The sequence below is a fragment of the Phyllostomus discolor genome, chromosome 8, assembly GCF_004126475.2.
Source record: "Phyllostomus discolor isolate MPI-MPIP mPhyDis1 chromosome 8, mPhyDis1.pri.v3, whole genome shotgun sequence".
Taxonomy (NCBI): domain Eukaryota; kingdom Metazoa; phylum Chordata; class Mammalia; order Chiroptera; family Phyllostomidae; genus Phyllostomus; species Phyllostomus discolor.
The window spans coordinates 39088279-39112474 of NC_040910.2; the positions used below are offsets into that span (position 1 = coordinate 39088279).

A 24196-nucleotide genomic window follows, 5' to 3' on the forward strand; every position below is an offset into this window, starting at 1 on the left:
GTGCACAGGGAGGCCACAGGAGGTTCTGTCAGGCTGGTGACCAGCCAGGACCAAGTGGGGGTGGTGAACAGAAAGCAGATTCTGGATTTTATTTTTTAAATCATGGTAAAATGTGCGTAACTTAGAGCTTACCATCTTGAACTGAGCTGCATTCACAATGTTGTGCAAACAGTACTTCTTTTTGTTTCTTTTTTTTTTTAAAGATTTTATTTTATTTTATTCTTTTGGAGTGCATTTATTTTTAGAGAGAGGGGAAGGGAGGGAGAAAGACATGAGAAACACTGTTTGGCTGTCTTCTGTGCACGTCCAGCTGGGACCGAACCTGCATCCTCCGACTGGGAATCCAACCAGCAACCCCTTGGTTTGCAAGCCAGCACTCAATCCACTGAACCATACCAGCCGGGGCACAAACAGCGCTTCTAATTCTAGAACATTTCCATCACCTCAAAAAGCCCATCTCTTAGCAGTCACCCCCAAACCCCTGGCAACATAAACCCACTTCCTGTCTCTGGATGTGCCTGCTCTGGACATCTCACAGGTGGAATCACACTCGGTGGCGTTTTGTGTCTGGCTTCTACTGAGTTCAAGGTCTCACAAGTTCTCATCATGTGTTCAAGGTCCATCCACATTGTAGCGAGTGTCAGCGCTTCACTCCCTGAAATGGCTCAGTAATATTCCAGTGTGTGGAGGGAGTACATTTTGTTTAACCAGTTGATGGGCACCTGGGTTTCTACTTTCTGGTTATTTTGAAGTGTTGCTGGGAACATTTGCATGCAGGTTTTTCCTCTGGTGTATTTTGGAAACAGGTGAGGACTGGGTGGGGGTGAGGAGGAGTCTAAGCACCTGGAAAGGTGGAGCTGAGAATGCAGAAGCAAAATTCCGAAGCTTCATTTGGCTCAGAGGCCCCATGTGGGAATACAGGAAGGGGGCCAGGGGAGCCCTGAGCCCCCCAGCCATTCAGGTGTGGCCCCACCTCCTTCCTTCAGCCTCAGCTGGGGTGGGAGGGAGTGGTCTGGCCAGTAGCCAGGGCCACCAGCAGCATTGCCAGGACACAGAGAATGGCCTTTGTTGCTGTCAACAATGGCCTCACAGGCCTTCTAGGCAGGAGCACCCAGGAACCCAGAGGCAGACATGCAGACCCTGAGGCAGGAGGCTACCCAGCACTGTATCCCCCAGGGGACCCTGGAAGTGGACTTCCCGGCACCTCTCTACAGGTGAGTACCGCCCTGTGCTGACAGGGCCCCTCTGGGTTTTGGCTTGGCTTCTGAGTGTCACTGATAACTCATAAAAGGCACTGGTGCTGCACCTTCAACTATCTGCTCCCTGCATCTCCTCCCACCCACCTGCCTGGGTACCCTCCTCTCCACCGGTGGTCAGAGCAAGGCAGCCTTGGAGACTGGCAAGGGTGCGCAGGTCACACAGGATTGCTCACTGTGGGCAGAACACGCCCACGCAGCAAACAGAGAAACCAGGCGCCGAGGGGTTTCCTGGGGCTGCTGTAACAGAACACACACTGGGCAGCATGAGCACCAGAAATGTACTTGCTCCTAGTCTTGGATGCTGGAAGTACAAGGTCAGGGTATCAGCAGGGACAGTTCCTTCTGGGACTGTGAGGGAGAATCTGCCCCATGTTCTAGCGTCTGGTGGTTCATTGGTAATTCTTGGTGTCCTTTGGCTTGTAGACACATTGCCCCACCTATGCCTCTAGCATCACGTGCCCTCCCCTGCATGTGTGTCCAGGTTCCCCACTGCTTACTAGGACACCAGGACCCACTGTACCTTACCACACCTTCATCTTAATGAATTCTCTCTGCCAAGATCCTCTTTCCAAGTGGGGTCACGTTCTGAGGTTCGAGGTGGACATGATGAGTTCCGGGGGACATGACCCAATCAAGTATCCATTAATAAGTGACTGTTTCAATAAGTCACTACTCTTCAGCTTTTAAAAAAAATGAGTGCCCTTTGTGCCACTCTATTTCCAAGAAAATTTCTTCAACAAGTGAGATTAGGCGCAGTGAGTCCCCACGTTTCTGTGCCAGTAGGGACACGTGCGTGCACCACCCACTTCTGGAAGAAGGCAGAAGAGATGCGGCTGGGGTAAAGGGGTACTCAGTGTTCGTTACTATGGAGCATTTTAATTGCCTTTGACAAACCATATGCATTTTGCAGTTCAAAATCTTTGTTTTAAAAGGGTCAGGCACCCCAGGTGATCTTGAAATACCCTTTGGGTGGTGATGACGGTCTGTATCAGGTTCCCAAGACTGATGTCCAAGAAACCACCAAGCTGGTCCCTCTTTGTATGGGACACGCGTTTCTACTTTCGATGCTCTGATCAGATCTACTGGAGTGAGAACTCTGAGCTGGTTGTCTGTGTATGGTAAAGATAACAGCGCTTTGTCGGTCCCCATCTTTGGCAGCCAGCCTCATTTACGGGTGAATTTCCAGGACCGAGCTGACCAGGTCAGAGCACGTGCGTGTCCCTGTCTCTTGGGCAGTGGTACTACTAGGGTCCAGTCCAGAAGGAATTGCCATTTGAGGGTTCGGCTTTAGCAAGTTTCCCAGCAGCTGCATGTGAACAGCTTCAGGTTTTTCTGCTTTTCTTTATTTGTAGGGTTTTGTTTTAAGATTTTATTTTTAGAGGGCAGGGCAGGAAAGGAGACAGGAGAGGAACATTGACCGGTTGCCTCTTGGACACCCCCAACTGGGGATCTGGTCTGCATTCCAGGCATGTGCCCTGATGAGGAATTGAACCGGTGACCTTTAGGTTTGCAGGCTGGTGTTCAATCCACTGAGCCACACCAGCCAAGGCTATTTTTAGTTTTAATGGTACCTCATTGCAACTTGACTTTTGTTATCATTAGAATATTTTCACTAACTTCTCTGCACTGCAGCCTCTTTGTTCCTTAACTGTCCTCTGCTGCCCCAGGGCCTTTGCACATCACTCCCTTCACCTGGAATGGGTCACCACCTCTTCTCCTCCTCCTCCGGGAAGCCCTCCTTGTGCTGTTAGCCCAAAGACTTGCACAAGAGATGACCCCTGAACAGGCATGAATGTGTAGTTACACAGTTTATTCTTTAAATGTAAGCTCACCATCACACCCAGCTGGTGACAACACAAAGGTCCCTCACCAAGGGTCTTCCCAGGAATCTGGGCACCCTCACCTGCTCTCCCTGGGCCACTCAGCCCACTTCATCCTAGTGTGCCTCCAAGCCAAGGGGCTTCCTGGGGGAAGGAGTCTGCATCTGGGAGGGGGGACAAGGACTTAGGACCCCAGGAAAGGCCAGAGATTTCAAATCCCACCTCCCTGGTGTCCCCTGAGGAGAGTCATGAAAAAGGTTTAGTAAGGGTCCCGGGGAGGATGTGGCAGAGAGGAGGGAGCGTCTGGTGCTGAGACACAAGCCACCTGGAGAGGAAGGCCCTCTGCACTGTGGGCTGGGCCTTTGTCCCCTCCCTGTTGCAACATGTGGTGATGAGGGTAAAAGGCCAACTCTAAAGGCAAACTGTGGCAAGCTGTGGCCCAGGACGGGCCAGGGGACAGCCACAAGCTTAACCTCTGTCCCCAATCCTTAGTGATGACTACCTGTCCCTCATGGGGCCCCGGTGGCCACCAGCCATCAAGCAGGCGGTACGCTGGGCCTACACGCCCATGGGATGTGATGCGGCTGGCCAGCTGTGGTATACTGGCTTAACCAACTCGGATTTCCGAGAAGCCTGGTACACGCTACCGAGGACCCTGGACATCCCCTACCGGGAGGCTTATGCCCGCTGGCTTGGATGCTACAGCCACCGGAAGCACAGCATGCCCTCAGGTGAGTGCCTGGCCACCTGCCTTGACACAGGCCACCCAAAGGGGAGAGCGAGGGCCAGAGATGACCTTCTCTCCCACTCCCCCTGCAGCCTACACCCAGCACCTTCGGGAAACTGCCTGGTACGACCCCATCGTGCCTGCCCAGTACAGGGTCCGCAGCCCTCGGTGGGGAACCATGCTGTGGAAAGACAGACCCATCTGGGGCAAGGAATATGGTGAGGCTGGCATCACAGCGGCTGGGGGTAAAACTGTCTGGGTCCAGGAAGCCGGACCCAGGCAGTGACCTGAGTCCTGCCCCACAGTGGTCAACAGGCACCAGTACGGGGTGGAGCCGCTGGGGCCGGCCTCAGACTACGTGCCCTACCTGTCGGCACCGCAGCGCCCGCGCTACACGGCCCAGAACTACCGGCAGTGGGACCTGGAACCCTACTGCCCATCCACTGGTCAGCGACTCCAACCCCATTACACGTCTGCAGTCTGATAAAGACTGTCCCTCTGTGGGAACGCTGCACCTGTCCCTGGATGTCTGTCCTTGTCTGGGGATCGGGGCACTGGTCAGTCAGGGAAAGAGAGTCACTAGCCAGAGGTCCCGGACAGGGGTCCCTGCTGCCCCTCAGCGTTCCAGGGCCAGGCAGACAGCTGGGGCCCGTCCTCCCCGAGAGCGGCTCTATTCACTGTCAGCAGCACCCTGGAGACCCCAGCTGTGCTGGGAGTGAGGTGGGGCTGGGGCTGAGCTTGGGGCAGCCCCAGGGCCCCAAGACCTTCACATCCTGCCCCTGTGCAACTTGGGGCACCCCAAGTCATCCATTAGAGTTAGGCTTGGGCACCCCCAAACCCATGAGGACCCACAGACCCCTGGATACCAGAGGGCCCAGCTAGGTGTCCCACCCCAGCAGAGATGAGTCCAGCCCATCCTGTCCTCACCCACCATCCCTGCAGCCAGGCAAGGAAGGGGAGGGGTGGGGACCCGAGGAGCAGGGGCTGGAATGTGCGCAGTTGAGCTTTTTTGCATAGGGCAGGAGGCCATGGGGAAATGTCAGGGTTGGACTCCAGGGGCTCCTGCAAGAGAGGGGTAGGGGTGGGGTCAGTGAGCGTGGGGCCTGCCCCAGCACCCCCACCCGTGGCCAGGTTGGGAATGGCAGAGGTTGTGTGTAACTCACAGCTCCGCAGGCGGATGGGCCAGATGAGGAGACTGCACACAGAGAGGGTGGCGGCGACGCCTACACCACCTGTCACAGCCACCATCACCCAGTGGTAGAAGCTCACACAGGCCTTGCAGCAGAGCTCTGAGCTGGGGGAGGGGAGGACAGAGCAGCTGGAGTGGACACTTGTGGAGACCCTCCAGCCACAGCCTGGACTGCCCACTCCTCCCACCTCAGCTGTGGGCAGCCCTGTCTTCCCCAGCATTTGGGCCAGAACCTGCGGGTCGCCCTCAACCCTTTTTCCTCCCACATCCAGCACCTCAGCCCACACTGCCAGCTCTACCTCCAGGGTCTGCCCTGAATCTGCCCACTGCTCCCTCCTCCTCTACCTCACCTGGTCCAGCCCAGCATCACCCAGCTGGACCAGCATGGATGCTTCTGCCCTAGTCCTCACCTTCTATATACTGCCCTCCTGGGCGCAGCCATAAGGGGGCGCCCCTCTGTCCAGCCATCCAGGGCTCCCAACCCCCAAGGGGTAAAAGCCAAGTCCTGCACAAGGCCCTGCACAACTTTCCCTCAACCTCTCCCCACCCTCTCTTACACGCTTGATAAATGAACTAACAAATGGGTCACACTCACGAACAGGGGTGCAGGCTCTGAATGACCATGACTGCCAGCCCATTGGCCACCTTATCTGAGAAGCTCATGGCACCATACACAAAGGCTCCGCTGTGCTGGGGGCACACAGGCAGGGACATCAGCACCCAAGGTCTGGGCCCTGGTCCCCAACCCCCACCCAGCCCTGCCCACCAGCCCTACCGTGTGGGGACCAATGAGGTCAGCTGTCATGGCCAGTGAAGTGACGAGGATGGTGGCACAGCCCAAGCCCAGCAGCACCGCTGCGGCGTACACAGCCATACCCAGCTCATGCGCCAGCGCCACCCAGGCTGCAAAGACCAGGATTACCAGCAGGCCCGCGAAGTAAGTCATCTGCAGAGGAGACCAGCATCAGGCCTGCCTCACTGGGCAGCTCCCAGCCTGGCACCTGCCCTCTGCTCTTCAGTCCTCCAACCCCAGCCCCTAACCCCAGAAAGTGAGGGGGTCAAGTTGGACCATCCCTAAGGAATCCCCACCTCTGACTTCCATCAGAGAGCTGACATTCTAGAGACAGGTGGCTATTTACATCTTAAGTGCAAATCCACTAAAATTAAATAAAATGAAACATTTACCCCTGGCTGGTGTGGCTCAGTGGATTGAGTGCCTGCCTGAGAACCAAAGGGTCACCAGTTCAATTCCCAGGCAGGGCACACGCATGGGTTGCAGGCCAGGTCCCCAGTGGGGGTTGCGCACAAGAGGCAACCACACATTGATGGTTCTCTCCCTCTCTTTCTCTCTCTCTCCCTTCCCCTCTGAAACATCTTGTTTAAAAATGAAACATGCAGTTCTTCAGTCATGCCTGTCATATTTCAAGTATTCAGTAGCCACCCTGGTTGGTGCACTGGCTGGCACAGAAATTTCTAGAGCTCTGCAGTCCCAAGACACTCAGAAACCAGGATTCTAGAACATGGGTTGGAGACACAGGGCATGTACGAGGCGTGGAGGCCAAGGTATGGAATCACCTGTGTTCTGTGCATCTGAGTTCTGAGGGTTCCTGCCTGTGGCATCTCCCCCGTCCCCCGCTGACCCCCACACTCACATTCCTCCCAATCCACTTGTTGACAGGTTTCATGAGGAAGGAGGAGAAGAAACCACTGAGGTACATCACCAGCGGGATGGTGGCGATGAACTTCTGTTGGGGCAGAGAACACAGGCAGGTCAGGTGGGGCTCCTCAGGCTCAGGGCCCATCCACAGCCCTGGCCCACCCTGCCCAGCTCACCTTGGGCAGGTTGAGGGAGTAGGTGAGGTACATGGCCATGTACGTCTGAGACAGGTTCACAATGAGCCTCGTGCTCATGTACAGGAAGCCCACCTATGTATGGGCAGACGGAATGACTCAGGGATCAGGCAGGGCCCTTCTCTACTCCCGCTGGCAGGGGACACTGGGGGCCTAGCCGCAGCTGTCGCCTGATCCACTAGTAATGACCATAGCTGGTCAGGTGGAGAAGAGCAGTAACTGATCAGCAGTGTCTGCACTGCCTGTGGGATGGAAAATCCGCTATTGGCTCGTCTATGGGACATCCCTGCCTGCCACTCCGCACGGTAAGGGCCAGGTGGGAGACGGGCATCCAGTCCGGCCTGCTGTGCCCCCATGACATACCTGGTAAAAGGCCGGCTGCCGAAGCCAGTGTTTCCAGAGCAGCAAGGGGCGGGCTGTGGTGGGGGCCAACAGGGGGCTGTGTTCATCTGGCTCCTCCACCAGTGGCCGGCGCCCTTCCCTGGTGCCCAGGTGAAACAGCAGTGAGAAGATAGCTCCGACGCCCACCACCAACAGGGAGAGGTTCTGAGGATCCAGCAGGAGAGGTGTCAACAGTGGCTCTCACCGTCCAAGCCCCAAGTTCAGGAAGGTGGTTGGGGGGAGAAGTAGGGGATGTCCCATCCTGCCAGCAGCATCCTCGCCCCCCATCCCAGCTCACCCGAAACACTGGCACATCTTGGATCCCCAGCTGGTCACTGATGTCCTGTGTGGACCCCGCATGTGAAGAGGTCTGCAGGTGGAGCAGGAGCCAGGCGGCTCCATAGACGGCGATGTTGGCTACCACAGTGAAGGCGTACCTGGCAGGGGCGGGGGTGGGCGAGGCCTCAGCATGGCAGCCCGGGAAACAACGTGGCCACTTCCTCCCCAGGCAGCCACACAGAGCTGCTTGTAGAGTCTAAGGAACTTCTGGCTGATGGGTAATTTCAGCCACCAAACCTTGGGTGGCCCCAGGGAAGCCCTTGCCAGCCCCACTTCCCCAGCCTGCACATTATCTGATGAGTTACAACTCTGACCACCGACCACCATGCGGGGGGGTGGGCGGTGGGGGGGGACTGGAATGCAGAGCCTCAGTAAAGCAGGGCCAGCTGGGGCTGTGGTCCAAGTCTGAGAACTCCGGGGATTTGGAAGCAGGACTCGGGAATTCTTGGCGCCCAGATCCTGGGCTGCAGCAGGGCAAGGTCTAGAATCACCTGGTCTGCTCCTGCCTGCAGCCCCGGAGCCCCTGTCTCTCCAGGGGCTGGAGGGGGCGGGGCAGGCAGCCTCTGGATCTCACCAGGAGTCGGCTTCCCTTCTAAAAGTGAGAACCAGGCTAACCTAGAAGCCACAGTGGAGATGACATGGGGTTGGCAATAAAGCGTTTGTGGGCAGAAAGCACATCAGAGCTTGGCCTGACCTAGCCTGTCCACTGTCATCTAGGGCCCTCGGGGGCCCAGGCATTGAGCAACCCCTGCCGTTAGCGTCTGCGGCTCTCAGTCACGATGGGGAACTCAAAGGCTGGGGTGCGGAGGAGGCCAGACCGGGGCCAGACAGGCTGAGCTGGAGATAGGCAGGCGCTACCCCAACGGCAAGAGTAACATTCACCCACCGGGTGCCAACTGTGAGCCAGGCTGTCTGAGCTCCAACACCTGGAGCTCCGGCAACTGGTCCCCCTCACTCTTGCTCTCCCTTCTGGCTGGAACTGCCACCTCCTGTACCTTTTTCCTACCTCACACGCCCCATAGGTATGTGGGTCTGGCCTTGGGCACGTGACAACATGGGTTTGTTATGTGAAGGGCCTAGAACTGTGCCTAGCATACAGCAAGCTCTCCATAAACGCTCCTGTGATCTTCAAAACCAGAATAACCTCCTCAAAGCAAGCTGGGTGCCAACTGTACCTGCTTGCAGCAGGTAGGATTTTAAGGTGACCCTGGAGACTCCCATACCCTGGTCCTGCCCTGCCTAATCCCCTCCCCTCGGGAATGGGACCTATGAATATAGGGAGATGTCATTCCCATATTTAGGCAACTTCTGTGGCACAGGGAAAGGGATTTTGCAGATGCCATTAAAGGAGCTTATCCTGAGTGGGTCTGACCTATTCAGGTGATTCTTGGAAAAGGGGCTTAAGCCATCTCTGGGATCTGACTCTCCTGCTAGTGTCAAAGAATCAGCAAGTCACCCGAGCTCTACATCTGCAGGAAGGTGAATTCTGGCACCAACCACATGAGCAGGGAGGAGGGATTCCAAGCCTCAGATGAGACCAGCCCTAGCCAATGCCTCCACTGAAGCCTTGAGACTGACACTGAAGCCACACCCCCAGCTGAGCTGAGGCAGAGTCTAAACCCACCAGAACCATGACTGATAAACACGTGCTGTCTGGGGCTTCCCTGTGGTTCACGCGAGCAGCAGCAGGTGGCTGATCCACTGCACTGTAGGAGTATAAGCTGGGGCTGACAGACCCAGAGCCACACGACCAAGCAGAGACCACACACACAGTGGGGCCCCAGGTCCCGCACCCTCACCTGCTGTGCGTGTGCCCTCCCCATCCTGTCCCACCAAGGTGGTACCTGAGAGCTGTGAGCTCCACCTTCTCATGGTCATTGGTGACGAGCTCGGGGATAAGGCTGAGGTGGGCAATCTGCGTAGCGGCCCAGCCAAACTGGAAGATGACAATGAAGGGCCCGTAGTAGAGGAGGGCAGCCCACTCGGGCGTGGCCGCCCCACAGCCCAGGCAGGGGCTGAAGATGAAGGGGAAGGAGAGCAGGACGCAGGTGGTGCCTGTAGATGGGCAGAGCAGGGACAGGTCACATTGCCGGACCTTTCCACGGTGGCCCAGAGCTCCCTGAGGTGTGCCCCAGTGGGGAGAAAATAGAGACACAGAAAAGGCTAGAGATCCAAAGTCACACAGTGGGGTGTGTGGGGTCAGCAGCTCTGGGCACCCCAGGCTCATGGCACCCATGATAAATGGGGCAACTGAGGCAGACAGATCTGGGTCCTCCAGAAGTCACACAGCCAAACAGGACAGAGGGGCGAGGCCTCCACCCACCAGTCCAAGCTATATGTCCCTTTTGTCCAATTGAGACACAGAACAGGCTAGAGTGGTCCTGAGACCACCCACCATAACAGGTGAGCAGGCGGGACCAAGAAGAACCAGGGCACCCGGCCAGGGAGTCAGAGGGAGCGAGAGCACAGCCTCCCCATGCCAATCCAGGGCTCCCTGAAGTTGCCCCTGATGGGGGGGGGGGGGGGGGGGGGGACTGAAGCACAGAGAGCCTGAGGTCACACAGCAGGTTTAAAGGGGGCTGTGGGGATCCCCTGAAAAACCGCCCACTACAGACACACCATTTACACCCACAGCTTCCCTTTCCTGTCTTGCCCAGGGAGTGAGGCTTTTCCTCCCCAGCTCCTGTCAAGGATCTGGTGGAGCCACCAGGAGTCAGGAGGCCAGGTGATGATGCTGGACCCTGCCCTCCATGAACCTGACTCCCCATCAGCTCATAAGAAAACCTCTCCCTGGCAAACATTCCAGCATCTCAAAACAAGCCCAGGTTCTCCTCAAGACCCACAAGGCCCTGCGTGACCTGCCCCCACCCCCTCCCTGCCCACACCTCCTCCTCTCCCCCTCGTTCACTCTGCTCCAGCTACAGAGGGCTCCTTCTGTTTCTCCAACACACCAGGCACAGTCCACCTCAGGGCCTTTTCACAGGCTATGGCCTCTGCCCAGAACCCTCTTCTCCTTTCCATCCCTCAGGACTCAACTCAAACACCACCTCCTCAAAGAACCCCTTCCTTACCAGCTCAGTCCCTAACAGTCCCCTTGCCGCCTCGATGCATTCTATTCTGGACCCTGCTTTCTTTTGGGAAATCTTTTGTTTGTCCGTTTGCTTGTTTTCTGCCTGCCTACCCCACCAGGCTGTGGGCCCTGTTGGGGTGGGTAGCAGGTCTCTCTAAGTCACTTTTCCTCCCATCCCTGCCCCTGGAAGGAGTCTGGCAGCTGGACTTCCCTCCTCCCACAGGCTCTGGAGATGACCTCATCCACAGACCCTGGGCCCTCCCCTGCGGCTCTGGAATCAGGAAATGAAACCAAAACCAGCCACCCAGGTTCCTTCTCTGGAACTGGGAGGGGCATCCTGAGCAGATGCCTGGGGGCCAGGCACCAATCACAGACACTGGTCAGAAGAATGTGCTGTCCTGGCCGGACTCCACCCTGCTCTTGCCCAGGCCAGTTAACCATTGTAGGAGCTCGGCTGCCTGGCTGGGGGACCTTGGGCATGTGACTTTGCCTCTTCGGGCCTCAGTTTCTACAAAATGGAGAAAATGGAACTATCTGCTTCCTGGGGATTATGTGAGAATTGAGAATGTATGAAAGTGGGAGCTCCTACTACTCTGGGCTGCTTCTCATCTCAGCAGCTTCAAAGCCATGATGGTTCACATCTTTGCACAAGCCCTTTCAACTTCTTGGAATGTCACCCCCCATATACACACAAACTCCTATTGATCCATTGAAACCCCAAAAGCAATGTCCTGTCCTGAGCACCTGACACACCTGAAATCAAGTCTGGGATGTGGCCACAGCAATGCCAGCCACCCTTGGGCTACTCGGAGGCCTGCTGCGGCTGGCAAAAAAAAACGTCACTCACAAGGGCCCAGGGGAAATCACTACCTCCCCCCGATAACGGTTCCCAAGGACAAGAAAATACCAGACGCCCCTTCCAGCTTTCTAGAAAGCTGCTGTTCAGAATTCCCCGAGTGGCAGGATTCCTGGCCCTGCCTCCTAAAACACTGGACAGGCCCCCAATGCCAGGGTGTAGACACTCCTGCCAGGGTAGGAATGGCAGGGAATATGGCCGGGGCTAATCTCCAAGCCCAGGGCCTGGGCGGGAGAGAAGGGATGCATGGACGCAGGCCTTATCATCGGTGCTCACCGGGTAGGGCACCCCTGCCCCCTAGGACCAGCTGCCTACTCTCCTGACAGCCCTCTAGGCAGGCAAAGGCTCCAGGCCAGAGGGCAACCCTTTCATCTGCCCTCAGACTCCATCCCCATTCGTCAGGCAGACTCCCAGTCCCTCTGTCTCCCCGACCCCCAACTCTCAGCTGCCAGGGCAGCTCCCCCAAAACACCTAAGGTTGCTTGAGATGCGGGTCGGGGGATACACAGAGGGGCCTCTAGACCAGGGGTGTCAAACTCATTTTCACCAGGGGCCTCATCAGCCTGGAGGTTGCTTTCAAAGTGCTGAATGTGATTTCAACTCCTTAACAGTTAAGAAGTAGTTACATTTATACAGTCCTAAAATTATTTCAGCCCTTTGAAGGCAACCAGTCTAGACAGTCTGACCCTCTCTCACACTGAGTTGTCCTGATAGTCACCCTGATACAGAGATGGACAGGTCAAGCCAGACAAGATGGACTGACAGAGGAGACACTGGGCAGTCAGACCCAACCCAAACGTGGTTCAGGGAACCCCCAGGGGTCAGAGAGACAAAGGGAAGCGAAACTGCAGAGAAACACCAACAGGCATATGAAGGGGGCTTGGCGGGTCAGCCAAGCAGCCATGAGCAGATAGAAGTGGGGAGACTCAGAACATGGGGCAGACAACGGGGACAGTTTCAGGCCATGGAACAGAGAGACAGAAAGGGAGCAGGGCAGTTAAGCCGGGAGCGGGGGTGGGGGGGGGGGCGGTTGGCTCAAGCCCTGGGGCAGACATAGAGGGGGAGGCACAGGCCACAGGGAGCACTGGGCAGGCAGATGAATGCGGGCGGCCCGGCCGCAACTTACCAACCAGGTGCCAGGCCTTACGCGGCCCGTAGCGGGCGCAGCAGCCTGCGGCGCGGTCGGCCTCGTAGCCCACCAGGGGCGTGCAGAGCCCGTCGGCCACCTGGCCAAGCAGTAGCAGCACCCCAGCCCCGCGCGAGCTGTAGGCGCGCACTGAGTGCAGGTAGAGCAGCAGGTAGGTGAACCACATGGACGCGCACAGGTCATTGAGGAAGTGGCCCACGGCGTAGCTCAGCCGGGCCGCCAGGGATAGCGGCCGCCGGGGCGCCCCTGCTTCGTTCGCCGGGGGCCCCGGGCCCATGACGGAGCTCCGGACTCGCGCTGGGCCGTCGGGCGCGTAGCAAATGGGACCCTGAAACCCGCTGTTGGCGCCCCTCTCTCCCTGACACTGAGTCCAACCCGTCCACCCCACCCGGGGTGCCTGCCGCCGAGGGGCCGGTGAACCCTGTAAACCCGAATAGACGGATAAAGAGGAGCGGGGCGGGGCATCCCAGGAGCAGCGGCCTCCTTCGCCAATCCGGGCTGCGTGCGGGTACGGAAAAGCCAATCCTCAGGGAAATGGGCGTGGTCTCGGGGTTAGCCTGGCCTCTGCACCCGGCGCCGACGGAGCCGCTTGGTCCTAGCGCTCCACGGTCTCTAGGGGTTTGCTGGACCCCCCCCTTACCACGGAAGTTGGGGGTGCCACATGGGTCGCCCCCACCCAGACTCCGACTGCCAGGTACTCCCCACAGCAGCCTTCTCGCAGCTTTACGAGGCCTAATGTGGGCTAGGGAGAACGGGGTGGGCTGAGTCGTGCGTTACGGGGAGGTCTAAGCCCCAGCTCTCCTCTATACGGGGTCCGGTGACTTCTCGGCCGGGAGAGACCCAATTGGACGCCAAGAGAACGCATTAGTTCTAATTAATTAGTTATTGAGGATAATAGTGGGGATAATCATCATAATAACATCAGCTGGCATTTAATGAGCTTTGAATGTGCCAAGCGCCCCAGGTGGAATTTCTCATCCAGCTGGGCAGGAGGCATAGCAAGTTTCTTCTAACTCACAGTCCAGAAACACTCCCAAAGAGCAGTGAGCAGGCTCAGGAGCGCATATGCTCACCTGACAGCGAGTCAGGTGTATGCACTTGGGTGGCCAGTGTCCTGGAAGCTTCCCCACCCTCCTCCAACTGCCCTCCCAGACTAGCTAGGTTACCACACAAGCGGTTTCAAGTTTGAGCAAATGTTGGATGTAGTTTCCCCACCACCACCCCTGCCCTGGCCTCCAGGCCTCCTCCAGCAATGGTATTAAACCTGCATGGCCAGAATCATGGGGGCCAGACCAGCACCCCTCCTAGCTGACCCAGCTGGGATAAGCCCATTAATATCATGGGGCCTCAGTCCCCCCAGCTCTAGAATGGGTATAGTATATATTTAACAGTGATAGAAGTGTTAGCTGTTAATATTCTCAGCCAAAAAGTCTTCTCAGCGCCCCCTGGGTCCCTGTCAGTTGTTACTCTGGACTCCCACAGTGCCCTGGTCTACCCCACTGCAACCCTGACATCTGCTCTCTCCCTGTCGGGACTGCAACTGTCTGCCCCACTGGCCTGTGATCCACGTGGAGGCAGGGATCAGGGCAGTCTTAGTCACTGCATTGTCCCCAGCAATGCCTGGCACATGGTAGGAGCTCAAGAGATATCTGAGACAACAGAATGGTAGTTACCAGAGGGAAGGCTATTGGGGGAGGAGGAAAGAGGCAAGGGGGGTAAAGTACATGGTGAGGGGAGGAGACCAGGCTTTGGTGGTGGGTGCACAATGGAGTACATAGATGTCGGGTTATAAAGTTGTACACTTAATATTTATATCATGTCATTAACCACTGTTACCCCAACACATTTAATTAAAATGAAAGTAAATATCTATCCAGTAATTGAATGGTGGACATGCAGGAGGAGAATCAGAAATTCAGACAGAAACTGGGAAACAGACAGGACTTATAAACTTGAGGTTCTGGGAGCCGAAATGGTGCCAGCTCAGTCTCCATACTGACATAGACCACCCACCAAAACACACCCTCTTTCTTGGAAAGAAGCCTGAAAAACGGGTGTGGGTGGGGTCACAGAGAGAGAGAGACAGAGAAAGAGACGGAGAGAGAGAGAGAATGCCTCAGAAGACGGGAGATAAGGCTAGACCGCTTTGGAGGAGATAAAGAGATAAGGAAAGATAAGAACCTCAATTTTTTCCTCCCTGCGCGTCAGGCTCCCTTTAGATTTCGCTGAGAAATGAAAGATGACTTCTGAAAATACTAGCTTAAGCTTTTTATTTCCATTCCTCACCTCCTTTCATCTCATAACACCCTTAGGAGATTTTACATCACTTCACTGTCCATTTTCCAGATGAGAACACTGAGGATCAGACTACTGGCTGGTACTAGAGGGCTGAGCAACACGCGATCATTATCTTTGAGTTATATTTATTCCCCAGCAGAGGAGGGTCTACCTGAAAAGGAAAAGGTGGCTCAGTATTTACTCTTCTATCAGCTCCCTGGGTAGGACAGGCACCCAGGGGAACATCCTTGGCAGCCCTTGGGGGCAGACAAAGCACCAGCAACAGGGGGCAGCCCAACACATCTCTGGGTTCTGGTCCTGTCGGAGCCGGCTATCTCCTGGCCCTGACTGTGGGGAAGGCAGGAACAAGGCTTCCCCTGGTACTGGGGCCCAGCTGGGGAGCTACCCCAGAGTCATGTCATTCATTCATTCATGGAGTCATTCATTCAGTGGGTCTGGCCTTATGCTGAGCAATGCTGGGGCCCTAAAGATTTGAAGCCCCTAGTCTGAGGAACAAGGACAGAGCTAGACCCTCCCAGTCCCCCACAGTCAGGGCCTCAGCTAAAGAAATGAGACCCGAAAGGCTGATTGAATGGCAGATGAGGAGTCAGGACTTTAGAACCAAGGACCTAAGGTAGGGTTCTGAGAGAAAATAAGGTGGGGCGATGGGGGTGGGGGGCTCAGATAAAAACTCCTATGGGGGTGGGGATGGGGTGGCTTATTCCAGGGCAGGCCTCAGCTGCAGTTTGGACAACCAGTGGAGGGCATACATGCCCCAACTAAGAGGGGGGATCTGATTTGCTGGGAAGATCAGACGTGGCTCTGCCTAGAGCACAGGCGGCAAACACAAGGCCTGTGGGCCGAATCCGGCCCTCTGCCTTGTTGTATCCAGCCGGGTACCTTGTTTCCACCCAGTAGCAGTGCCGAGCTCCCCATTAACTGTTAAGGAATAGTTACATTCATGCAGTCCTAAAATTACATTCAGCCCTTTGAAGGCAACTGTGAGGCTGATGTGGCCCCTGGTGAGAATGAGTTTGACACCCCTGGAGAGGGAGGGAGGTTCGGAAGGAGAGGTGAACACCCAGCACTTGGAACAGGACAAACAGATAGGCTTGGGGTCAGGAGAGACACAAACAGCCTCCCATATCCCCAGAGCGTCCCCAGCTGCCCCTGACGCTAGACCAGAGTCCCCCCCTCCCTTGGCCAGAAATCTGATGTCCTGATGGCCCCAGTCCAGCCTCAACCTGGGAAGGAGACAGAGGGAGGGGGTGGGGTTTTTTCCTTTAATCTTCTCTGTCTGACTCAAGCCCAGGATGACTAGGGCTTGGGTGTGGAAGGAGAAAGGGGAAGGAGGATTTTGAGGTTCAACACAAATGTCCTTAGACCACAGGGTGGCTGGGGGGCGGACACATGACATTAGATCATATTTGTGAGAGGCGGCTGTCCTGTGCGTTGTAACACCCCCAGCCTCCACCCACCCCATGCCAGGAGCATCCCTCTTTCCCGGTGATGACAACCAAAAATGTCTCTAGACGTGGCCCAGTGTCCCTTGGGGGACTGAATCGTCCCAGGTGGGAACCCCCTGCACTAGAAAATTCTTGGTTTGATTCTTGGGGGACAATAGCTAACGCTTCACGTAGCAGAACTGGCCAGGGCTCAGCACTACGTCCCTGAGCACCCGGCGGTGCCTCTCCTCAGACACTTGAGACCCCTGTCCCCACACCTTTTCCTTTCAGCAGCCGCTGACCCTGTGCTTCCCTTCTCCATTCTCAGCCTTTCAACCTCATTAAAGTGCCCTCCTGTATTGAATTCATTCCGCAATAAAGCCCCAGGAGTGCTGCCCACACCCTGACTCTTCCCGGGGGTGGAGAAGAGTTGAACCACCCCATGTTGGCAAATAGGCATTAAAATTTCACACGGCAAGGGCCACAACCCATCAATTTCATGACGTCCTCCTTACTCTGGCAAAGCAGTCCATGGGCCTCAGAAAGCAGGTCCAGGACGTCTGTAGCTGGGGCTGTGACACTGGGAAGGACCCTAAGGTGAGTCAGCCAGGACTTGCTAACACAGGGTGGACCAGTCCCTCGGTGGGTTGTTACCCAGTGTCAGAGGGACTGAGGCAGGCACTGTTGTGTACCACACATGTAAAGGCACTTGGAGAAAGGTTACTGTGTGGGAGCAGATTTGCAAGCTGGTGTTTACAGCAAGAGGGCAGTGTGATCACAAAAGCAAGATCTGACCTCAGAGCTTTTAATAGGGATAAATACACATGCACATGTGTACATGTGTAGGCATGTGCTGGACTTTGTATTGTGACCCCCTAAAATTAATATGAGGAAGTCCTAACCCCCAGGACCTCAGATTATGACCTTATTTGGAAACAGAGCAGTTGCAGATGGAATTATCTGTCACACTGGAGTGGGCTGGGCCCCAGTACAAGAGGACTGGTGACATTATACGAAGGGGGAATTTGGACACAGACCCACATGCACAGGGAGAACGTCATATGACTACAGAAGCAGAGACCAGGTGATGCTTCTACAAGCCAGGAAATGACAGAGACTGCCAGCAAACCACTGGCAGCTGGAGGAGAAGACAGAACTGCTTCTCCCTTAGAATTCTCAGCAGGAACCAATCCAGACCAAGTCCTTGATCTTGGAATTCCAGCCCCCAGAGCTGCAAGACAAAAAATTTCTGTTGTTTAAGCCACCCAGTTGTGATGCTTTGTTCATGCAGCCCTAGGACACTAAAGCAATGTGTGTGTGTGTTTAGTAAGAAATGTAACAAGCTGATAAAGGGGAATATGGTGGACTTAATACACTAATTTTGTGCAAGTGAAATTGATTTGGGCGATATTTGCATTAAAGGATTAATTTCAGAAATAGCCCTGGCTGGTGTGGCTAAGTGGATTGAGTACCATACTGCAAACCAAAGGGTCACCAGTTTGATTCCCAGTTAGCGCACATACCTGGGTTGCAGGCCAGGTCCTCAATTGGGGTCTCTCAAGAGGCAACCACACATTGATGTTTCTCTCCCTCTCTTCCTCTCTTCCCCTCTCTAAAAATAAATAAATAATATCTGAAAAATAAAAAGAAATAAGCCATGGCTGGTGTGGCTCAGTGGATCGAGTACTGGCCTATGGACCAAAAGGTCGCCGGTTGGATTCCCAGTCAGCGGTCATGCCTGGGTTTCAGGCCAGGTCCCCAGCTGGGGGCATGTGAGAGGCAACTGATCTCTCGCACATCGGTATTTCTTCTACTTTCCTCCTCCCTACCCTTCCCTCTCTCTAAAAATAAATAAATAAAATATTTTAATAAAATAAATAAAAAGTTTAAGCCATCCTGAATGGATCTCGTATTTCTAGGGTTACAAATTGGGATATTCTTCCTGGTTTGACAGCATAAAATTTTCCAAATGAAGCACAGAAATGAGTGCAGAGAGACCAGCACGAAGTTACGCACCTCAGACGCACAATGGTTGTGTGCCCGTGGTCACTGGTCATGCTGAGAACTGCAAATTGGGCGAGCTTTACAATGCCAAGTAAAGCCAATGTACAATTTTGGGACAAAAAGGATATGCTTTCAGATAAATGTATGAATAATGTAAAGAGAATAAACAGAATAAATGCTGCTTGTTGGGGATTGTGGTGTGTATGGATGGTATGAATTGGACTGAATACACTTTTTTTTCTAGAAAATATAGCAATACTTTTTTCCCCAGAAAAAGTACAGGGTGGGGCAAAAGTAGGTTTACAGTTGTGAGTACTTGAAAAACAGTATTTCTTTTCATATTATTATTTATTAATTATTGTATTATTTATTGTATTATTTTATTGTATTATTGTATTATATGAACAGCTGTAAAGTTACCTTTGCTCCACCCTGTATTTATCTTTAGTTGATGCATTGATGTTGTTAAGACATCATTGAACATAATGAAAAGGAGAGGTGCTTTTTTTAAAGTAATTTTTAAAAATATTTTATTTACTTATTTTTAGAGAGAGGGGAAAGAAAGGAGAAAGAAAGGGAGAGAAACATCAGTGTGTGGTTGCTTATCTCACGCCCCCTACTGGGGACCTGGCCCAAAACCCAGGCACATGCCCTGATTGGGAATTGAACCAGTAACCCCTTGGTCCACAAGCCAGTGCTCAACCCACTGAGCCACACCAGCCAAGGCAGGCAAGAGGTGCTTTTTTTAAGACTACAGTTTACATTCAATATTAGTTTGTATTAGTTTCAGGTGTGCAGCACAGTGGTTCGACAATATATATTTTACAAAGTGTTCCCCTGATATGTGCAGCACCCACCTGGCACCAGACATAGTTGTTACATTATCATTGACTATATTTCCTGTGCTGTACTTTACATCCCCGTGACTGTTTTTTAAGTACCAATCTGCACTTGTCAATAACTTCACCTTTTTCACCCAGTCCTCCAAATCCCCCCTCCCCTCTGGCAACCATCAGTCTGTTCTCTGCATTTAGGAGTCTGTTTCTGTTTTGTTTGTTCATTTACATTGTTCTTTAGATTCCACATACTAGTGAAATCATATGGTATTTGCCTTCTCTGACTGACTTGTTTCACTTAGCATAAAAGTAAGATTTCTTTCTTCTTATGGCCGAGTAATATTCAATTATATGTATTTGTTACAGCTTTTTTATCCACTCGTCTGTCGGTGGGCACTTGGGCGGCTTCCGCAGCTTGGCGATTGTAAATAACTGCAGTGAACATAGGGGCGCATACATTGGGTTGGCCAAAAGTTCACTTAGCTTTCTCCGTGCGATGACTCTAATAGTCCTTAGTTGTCTTTAACTTCACTCAAAACAATTTTGTTAGATTGTGACAGCTGTCATATCAACGTGCATTTAAAAGACTTCCCAAGCCCTGGCTGCTGTGGCTCAGTGGACTGAGTGCTGGCCTGCGAACCAAAAAATCACTGGTTCCATTCCCAGTCAGGGCACATGCCTGGGTTGGGGGCCAGGTCCCCAGTTAGAGGTGAGCAAGAGGCAACCAATCACACATCAATGCTTCTCTCCCTCTCTTTCTCCCTCCCTTCCCCTCTCTCTAAAAATAAATTTTAAAAAATCTTTTTTATCCCTGGTTGGTGTAGCTCAGTGGATTGAGCAAGGGTCAGTGAAGCAAAGGGTCACCAGTTCAATTCCCAGTCAGGACACATGCCTGGGTTGCAGGCCAGGTCCCCAGTGGGGGACACACGAGAGGCAACCACACAATGATGTTTCTCTCCCTCTCTTTCTCCCTCCCTTCCCTTCTCTCTAAAAATAAATAAATAAAATCTTCTTTAAAAACTTGTAAAATTGATGAACTTTTGTGTAGCCATTTTAATATTGAAGATGGAAGAAGATACACAACATTTTTCGGCAAATTATGCTTTATTGTTTCAAGAAAGCTAAAAACGCAACTGAAACACACACACACACACACAGATTTGTGCAGCGTGTGGAGAATCTAATGTGAGTGTGTCAAAAGAATGTGTCAAAAGTGGTTTGTGAAGGTTCTTGGTACTGTTGACATGTTGGCCAAATAATTCTTCGCTGTGGGGCTGTCTTACTAAAGCAGGAGACAGCATAGGAAGAACTCTGAGACTGTAATACTGTCGCTGGCCAGCATTTAGCACCCTGGTTGCCAGGAAACACCTTTTACCAATTAGGTAGAATAAATAGTAAACCGAGGCAGGGAGGAGGAAGGAGACAAGTCTCACATGCTAACTCAGCAGTCCTGAGTCTGGTCTGATAATATCGCCAGGTGTTCCAACATCACAAGAAACACTATATTAGCAAGAAAGAGCCCATAATTCGAATTTGGTCAATTGCCTACCTCTGGTCACTATCTGTCTTACAATGGAGTCCCTGATGCTTACAGAAAGTGCCCACAAATAACTTTGGAAATTGCCCCCAAATTTAATTAACTGCCTCCAGTCACATATTTGTCTTACAACAGGATGACCAAATGGAGTCTGGAACAAGATAAGAATTGGGGTGAACAGACCCCCATTCATCCCTAAGTTTGGGTCGTCACATTCCCCCAGGAAAGCTGGCGCCACATTTACCCATTAGTCAATATGTAACTTTTTTCCCTTCTATCCCACCAACTATATAAGTCCTGAGAACAAAGGACCCTCTCTCTCTCTCTCTCTCTCTCCCTCTCCCTCTCCCTCTCCCTCTCCCTCTCCCTCTCCCTCTCCCTCTCCTCCCTCCTCCCTCCCTCCTCCCTCCCTCCCTCCCTCCCTCTCTCTCTCTCTCTCTCTCTCTCTCTCTCTCTCTCTCTCTCTCTCTGGCTCAGGATGCTCTCGCTCTCAGGAGCTCAGGGGGCTCTTGGCTCTCGGGCCACAGGGCCTCTGGCCACCTGGCCTCAGGCTGCCCAGCGGCTTGCCACCCTGGTCTCCAGCCCCTCTTGCTTTTCTCACTCTGCTTTGCTCTGCAACTTTGCCTTTCACCCCCTACTCTACCCAGTCCTGTTCTCTTCCATGGAAGTGAGCCACTAATAAACTGATTACATACTACTAGATTTGCTGATATGTAATTCTTTACATGCGTCAACAAGAAGAACCAGGTTTCTCCCGTCAACATTACATGTTAGAAGATGTTTAGCAGCACCCCTGGCTTCTGTCCACTAGAAGCTAACAGTGGGAGATAGCTGCCATACTCAAAATATCCAAATCAATAAATTACTGGTGAAAAGGAAAAATGTGCCTTTTATTTTAGGGAAAAAAACATATGGACTTTTTGGCCAACTTAATATATTCTTTCAAATTGGTGTTTTGGGTGTCTTCATATATATATTCAGAAGTGGGATTGCTGGGTCATAAGGCAGTTCCATTTTTAATTTTTTGTGGTAACTCCATACTTCTTTCCACAGTGGCTGCACGACTTTGCATTCCTACCAAAAGTGAGCCAGGGCTCCCTTTTCTCTGCATCCTGACCAAAACTTGTTTGTTGATGTGTTGATGATGGCCACTCTGACAGGTGCAAGACATTTTTCTTGATGCCAAGGAGCTACAAACTGCTTTCAAAATCAACCTCAAAACCCTTCATTTCTGACCTCCTACCCTTTGTGACAGCATGGATGGAACTGGAGAGCATTATGCTAAGTGAAATAAGCCAGGCAGTGAGGGACAAATACCATATGATCTCACCTTTAGCTGGAACAGAATCAACAAAAGAAAAAAGCAAACAATATAACCAGAGTCATTGAAATCAAGAACAATCTAACAATAGCCAGAGGCGAGGGGGGAGGGGGCAGTGGAGAGAAGAGTTTTCAGGAACTACTATAAAGGACACAGGGATGAAACCAAGGAGGAGGGTGGAAGCAAGGGAGGGAGGTGGGTTTGGAAGGGGTGGGGGGAGGGGTGGGGAGAAAATACGGACAACTGTAATTGAACAACAATAAAATAATTTAAATTAAAACAACAACAACAACAACAACAACAACAACAAAACCCTTAGTTTCTTTTTGACATGCAGGTAGAGTCCTGAATTCCTTGCCTAGGACCTTGGGAGTGAAAAAACAGTTTCTATGGCAACACTGAACTTGTCCATCGAAGGAAAGAGGCGGGGCTCAGGGGGCGGGTCTTCTGTTTTCAGCCTGGAAGTCTTACCTAGATTTTTTTTTTAATTTTAAAGATTTTTATTTATTTTTAAAGAGAGGGTAAGGGAGGGAGAAAGAGAGGGAGAGAAACACCAATGTGTGGTTGCTTCTCATGTGCCCCGCACTGGGGACTTGGCCTGCAACCCAGGCATGAGCCCTGACTGGGAATCGAACCCATGACCCTTTGGTTCACAGGCTGGTGCTTAATCTACTGAGCCACACCAGCCAGAGCTAGTATATATATATATATATATATATATATATATATATATATATATATACTGGTTTATGCTTTCAAAATTTTAATACTCAGATAGACAACATATTTGTGTAGAATCTGCTGAATTGAAACATTAAAAACCACTTCAAACTGGTGATTATATTTCTGTGTGCAATGGAGTTTTGTCATCTTGATATTTTAGCAGTAACGTTCTGAGATAAGAATGTATGGCCTGGCCTACTGTTTTTTTGTCACATGTATCTCTGTAGCTGATGAGTGCAAAGAAAGAAGAAAGTGGCTTATGATAAGCAAACATGATGAAATATGTATGCTTAATCTTCTGAGAATTTTCACCTGATGCATATTTAAAAATAGAATGAAAACCTCAGCTAGAACAACACAACAAAAAGAAATATTATAATGTGAAAAGCAACAAAAAGATGTCATTCAATTGCTCGACGTTATTAAAAGTTGGGACACATTGAAGAATGTGATTAGAATTTTGAGCATTTGTATGTGCCGTCAGTCTCCCCCAGACTGCTTTTAATGGGGCAGAGAGAGGCAAGGGGGGCGTGGGAGGTCACCAGGCTAACGAAGCAACAGAGCAGGAATTTGGGTCTGTCAGGATTCTGGGGCACACTCATCCTCTTAGTCAGATGTAAATCATATACCATATAATGAATGTACCCATTTAAATGTACAGTTGCATGGTTTTTAGTTCATTTACAGAATTACGCAACCATTACTGAAGTCTAATTTTAGAACATTTTGATTTCCCAAAAAGACACCTCACCCTTCCTATGCCCCTCTCCATTAATTCTCCTTCTCCTCTTCTCCTCCTCTCCTCTTCCTACTCTTCCTCCTTCTTCCCACCCCTCCCCCTCCCTCTTCTATGGTGCCAAAACCCAGGAACAAATCACCCATTAATTTTTTATCCCCAGGCAACCATGAATCCACTTTCTGTCTCTCCAGATTTGCCTGTTCTGGACATTTCATACAAATGGAATCTTACACTATGTGGCCTTTTGTGACTGGCATCTTTTACTGAGCATCATGTTTCAAAATGCACCACTGTTGTAGCATGATTCAGCAATTTATTCCTTTTTTTATAGCCAATAATATTCTGTTATTCCACATCATATTCTATTGGACCTCATTTTGGCTGTCTAGTAATCAGTCGATGGGCTCTTGGGTTGTTTCTCCTGTTGGGGTATTGTGAATTCTGCTGCTGTGAACACTGTTGCATAGGTTTTTGTCTTCTCTTGGGTGGATACCTAGAAATGGAATTGCTGGATCGAATGGTAACTCCATGTTTATTTAACCTTTTGAGGAGCTGCCAGACTGTTTTACAAACTAGCTGTACCTGCTTGCTTGGAAATGTACAGGATTCATTCATGCATTTAGTTAGTGAAAATGTATCAAGCAGCTCCTGTGGGCATTGTTCTATGTGCTGGGAA

General features: G+C 52.2%; 2 protein-coding genes across 2 annotated transcripts; one reads left to right on the forward strand and one right to left on the reverse strand.

The window, feature by feature from the left end:
* Window positions 1-406: 406 nt before the first annotated feature.
* On the forward strand, window positions 407-4318 carry C8H19orf71 (chromosome 8 C19orf71 homolog). The gene is made up of 4 exons (XM_028519290.2): window positions 407-1214; window positions 3572-3810; window positions 3899-4024; window positions 4112-4318. The coding sequence occupies exons 1-4, from the start codon at window positions 1132-1134 to the stop codon at window positions 4288-4290; spliced, it is 627 nt and encodes a 208-aa protein (XP_028375091.1). The 5' UTR covers window positions 407-1131; the 3' UTR covers window positions 4291-4318.
* Window positions 2532-13138, reverse strand: MFSD12 (major facilitator superfamily domain containing 12). The gene is made up of 10 exons (XM_028519280.2): window positions 12618-13138; window positions 9411-9621; window positions 7526-7664; window positions 7210-7392; window positions 6829-6921; window positions 6648-6740; window positions 5771-5941; window positions 5591-5685; window positions 4970-5100; window positions 2532-4868 (listed from the first exon to the last, which is right to left on the reverse strand). Coding segments are annotated over exons 1-10 (1416 nt in total). The 5' UTR covers window positions 12916-13138; the 3' UTR covers window positions 2532-4866.
* Window positions 13139-24196: the final 11058 nt, after the last annotated feature.

Bases quoted from the DNA above. Each gene is read 5' to 3' on its own strand.
- C8H19orf71 (XM_028519290.2), top strand. From the start codon at position 1,132: ATGCAGACCCTGAGGCAGGAGGCTACCCAGCACTGTATCCCCCAGGGG. The intron at 1,215-3,571 runs GTGAGTACCGCC...CCCAATCCTTAG, and splicing joins TTCCCGGCACCTCTCTACAG to TGATGACTACCTGTCCCTCA. The intron at 3,811-3,898 runs GTGAGTGCCTGG...CTCCCCCTGCAG, and splicing joins GAAGCACAGCATGCCCTCAG to CCTACACCCAGCACCTTCGG.
- MFSD12 (XM_028519280.2), bottom strand. From the start codon at position 12,915: ATGGGCCCGGGGCCCCCGGCGAACGAAGCAGGGGCGCCCCGGCGGCCG. The intron at 7,665-9,410 runs GTACCACCTTGG...CGCCCCTGCCAG, and splicing joins GTGGAGCTCACAGCTCTCAG to GTACGCCTTCACTGTGGTAG. The intron at 6,741-6,828 runs GTGAGCTGGGCA...CTGCCCCAACAG, and splicing joins ACTCCCTCAACCTGCCCAAG to AAGTTCATCGCCACCATCCC.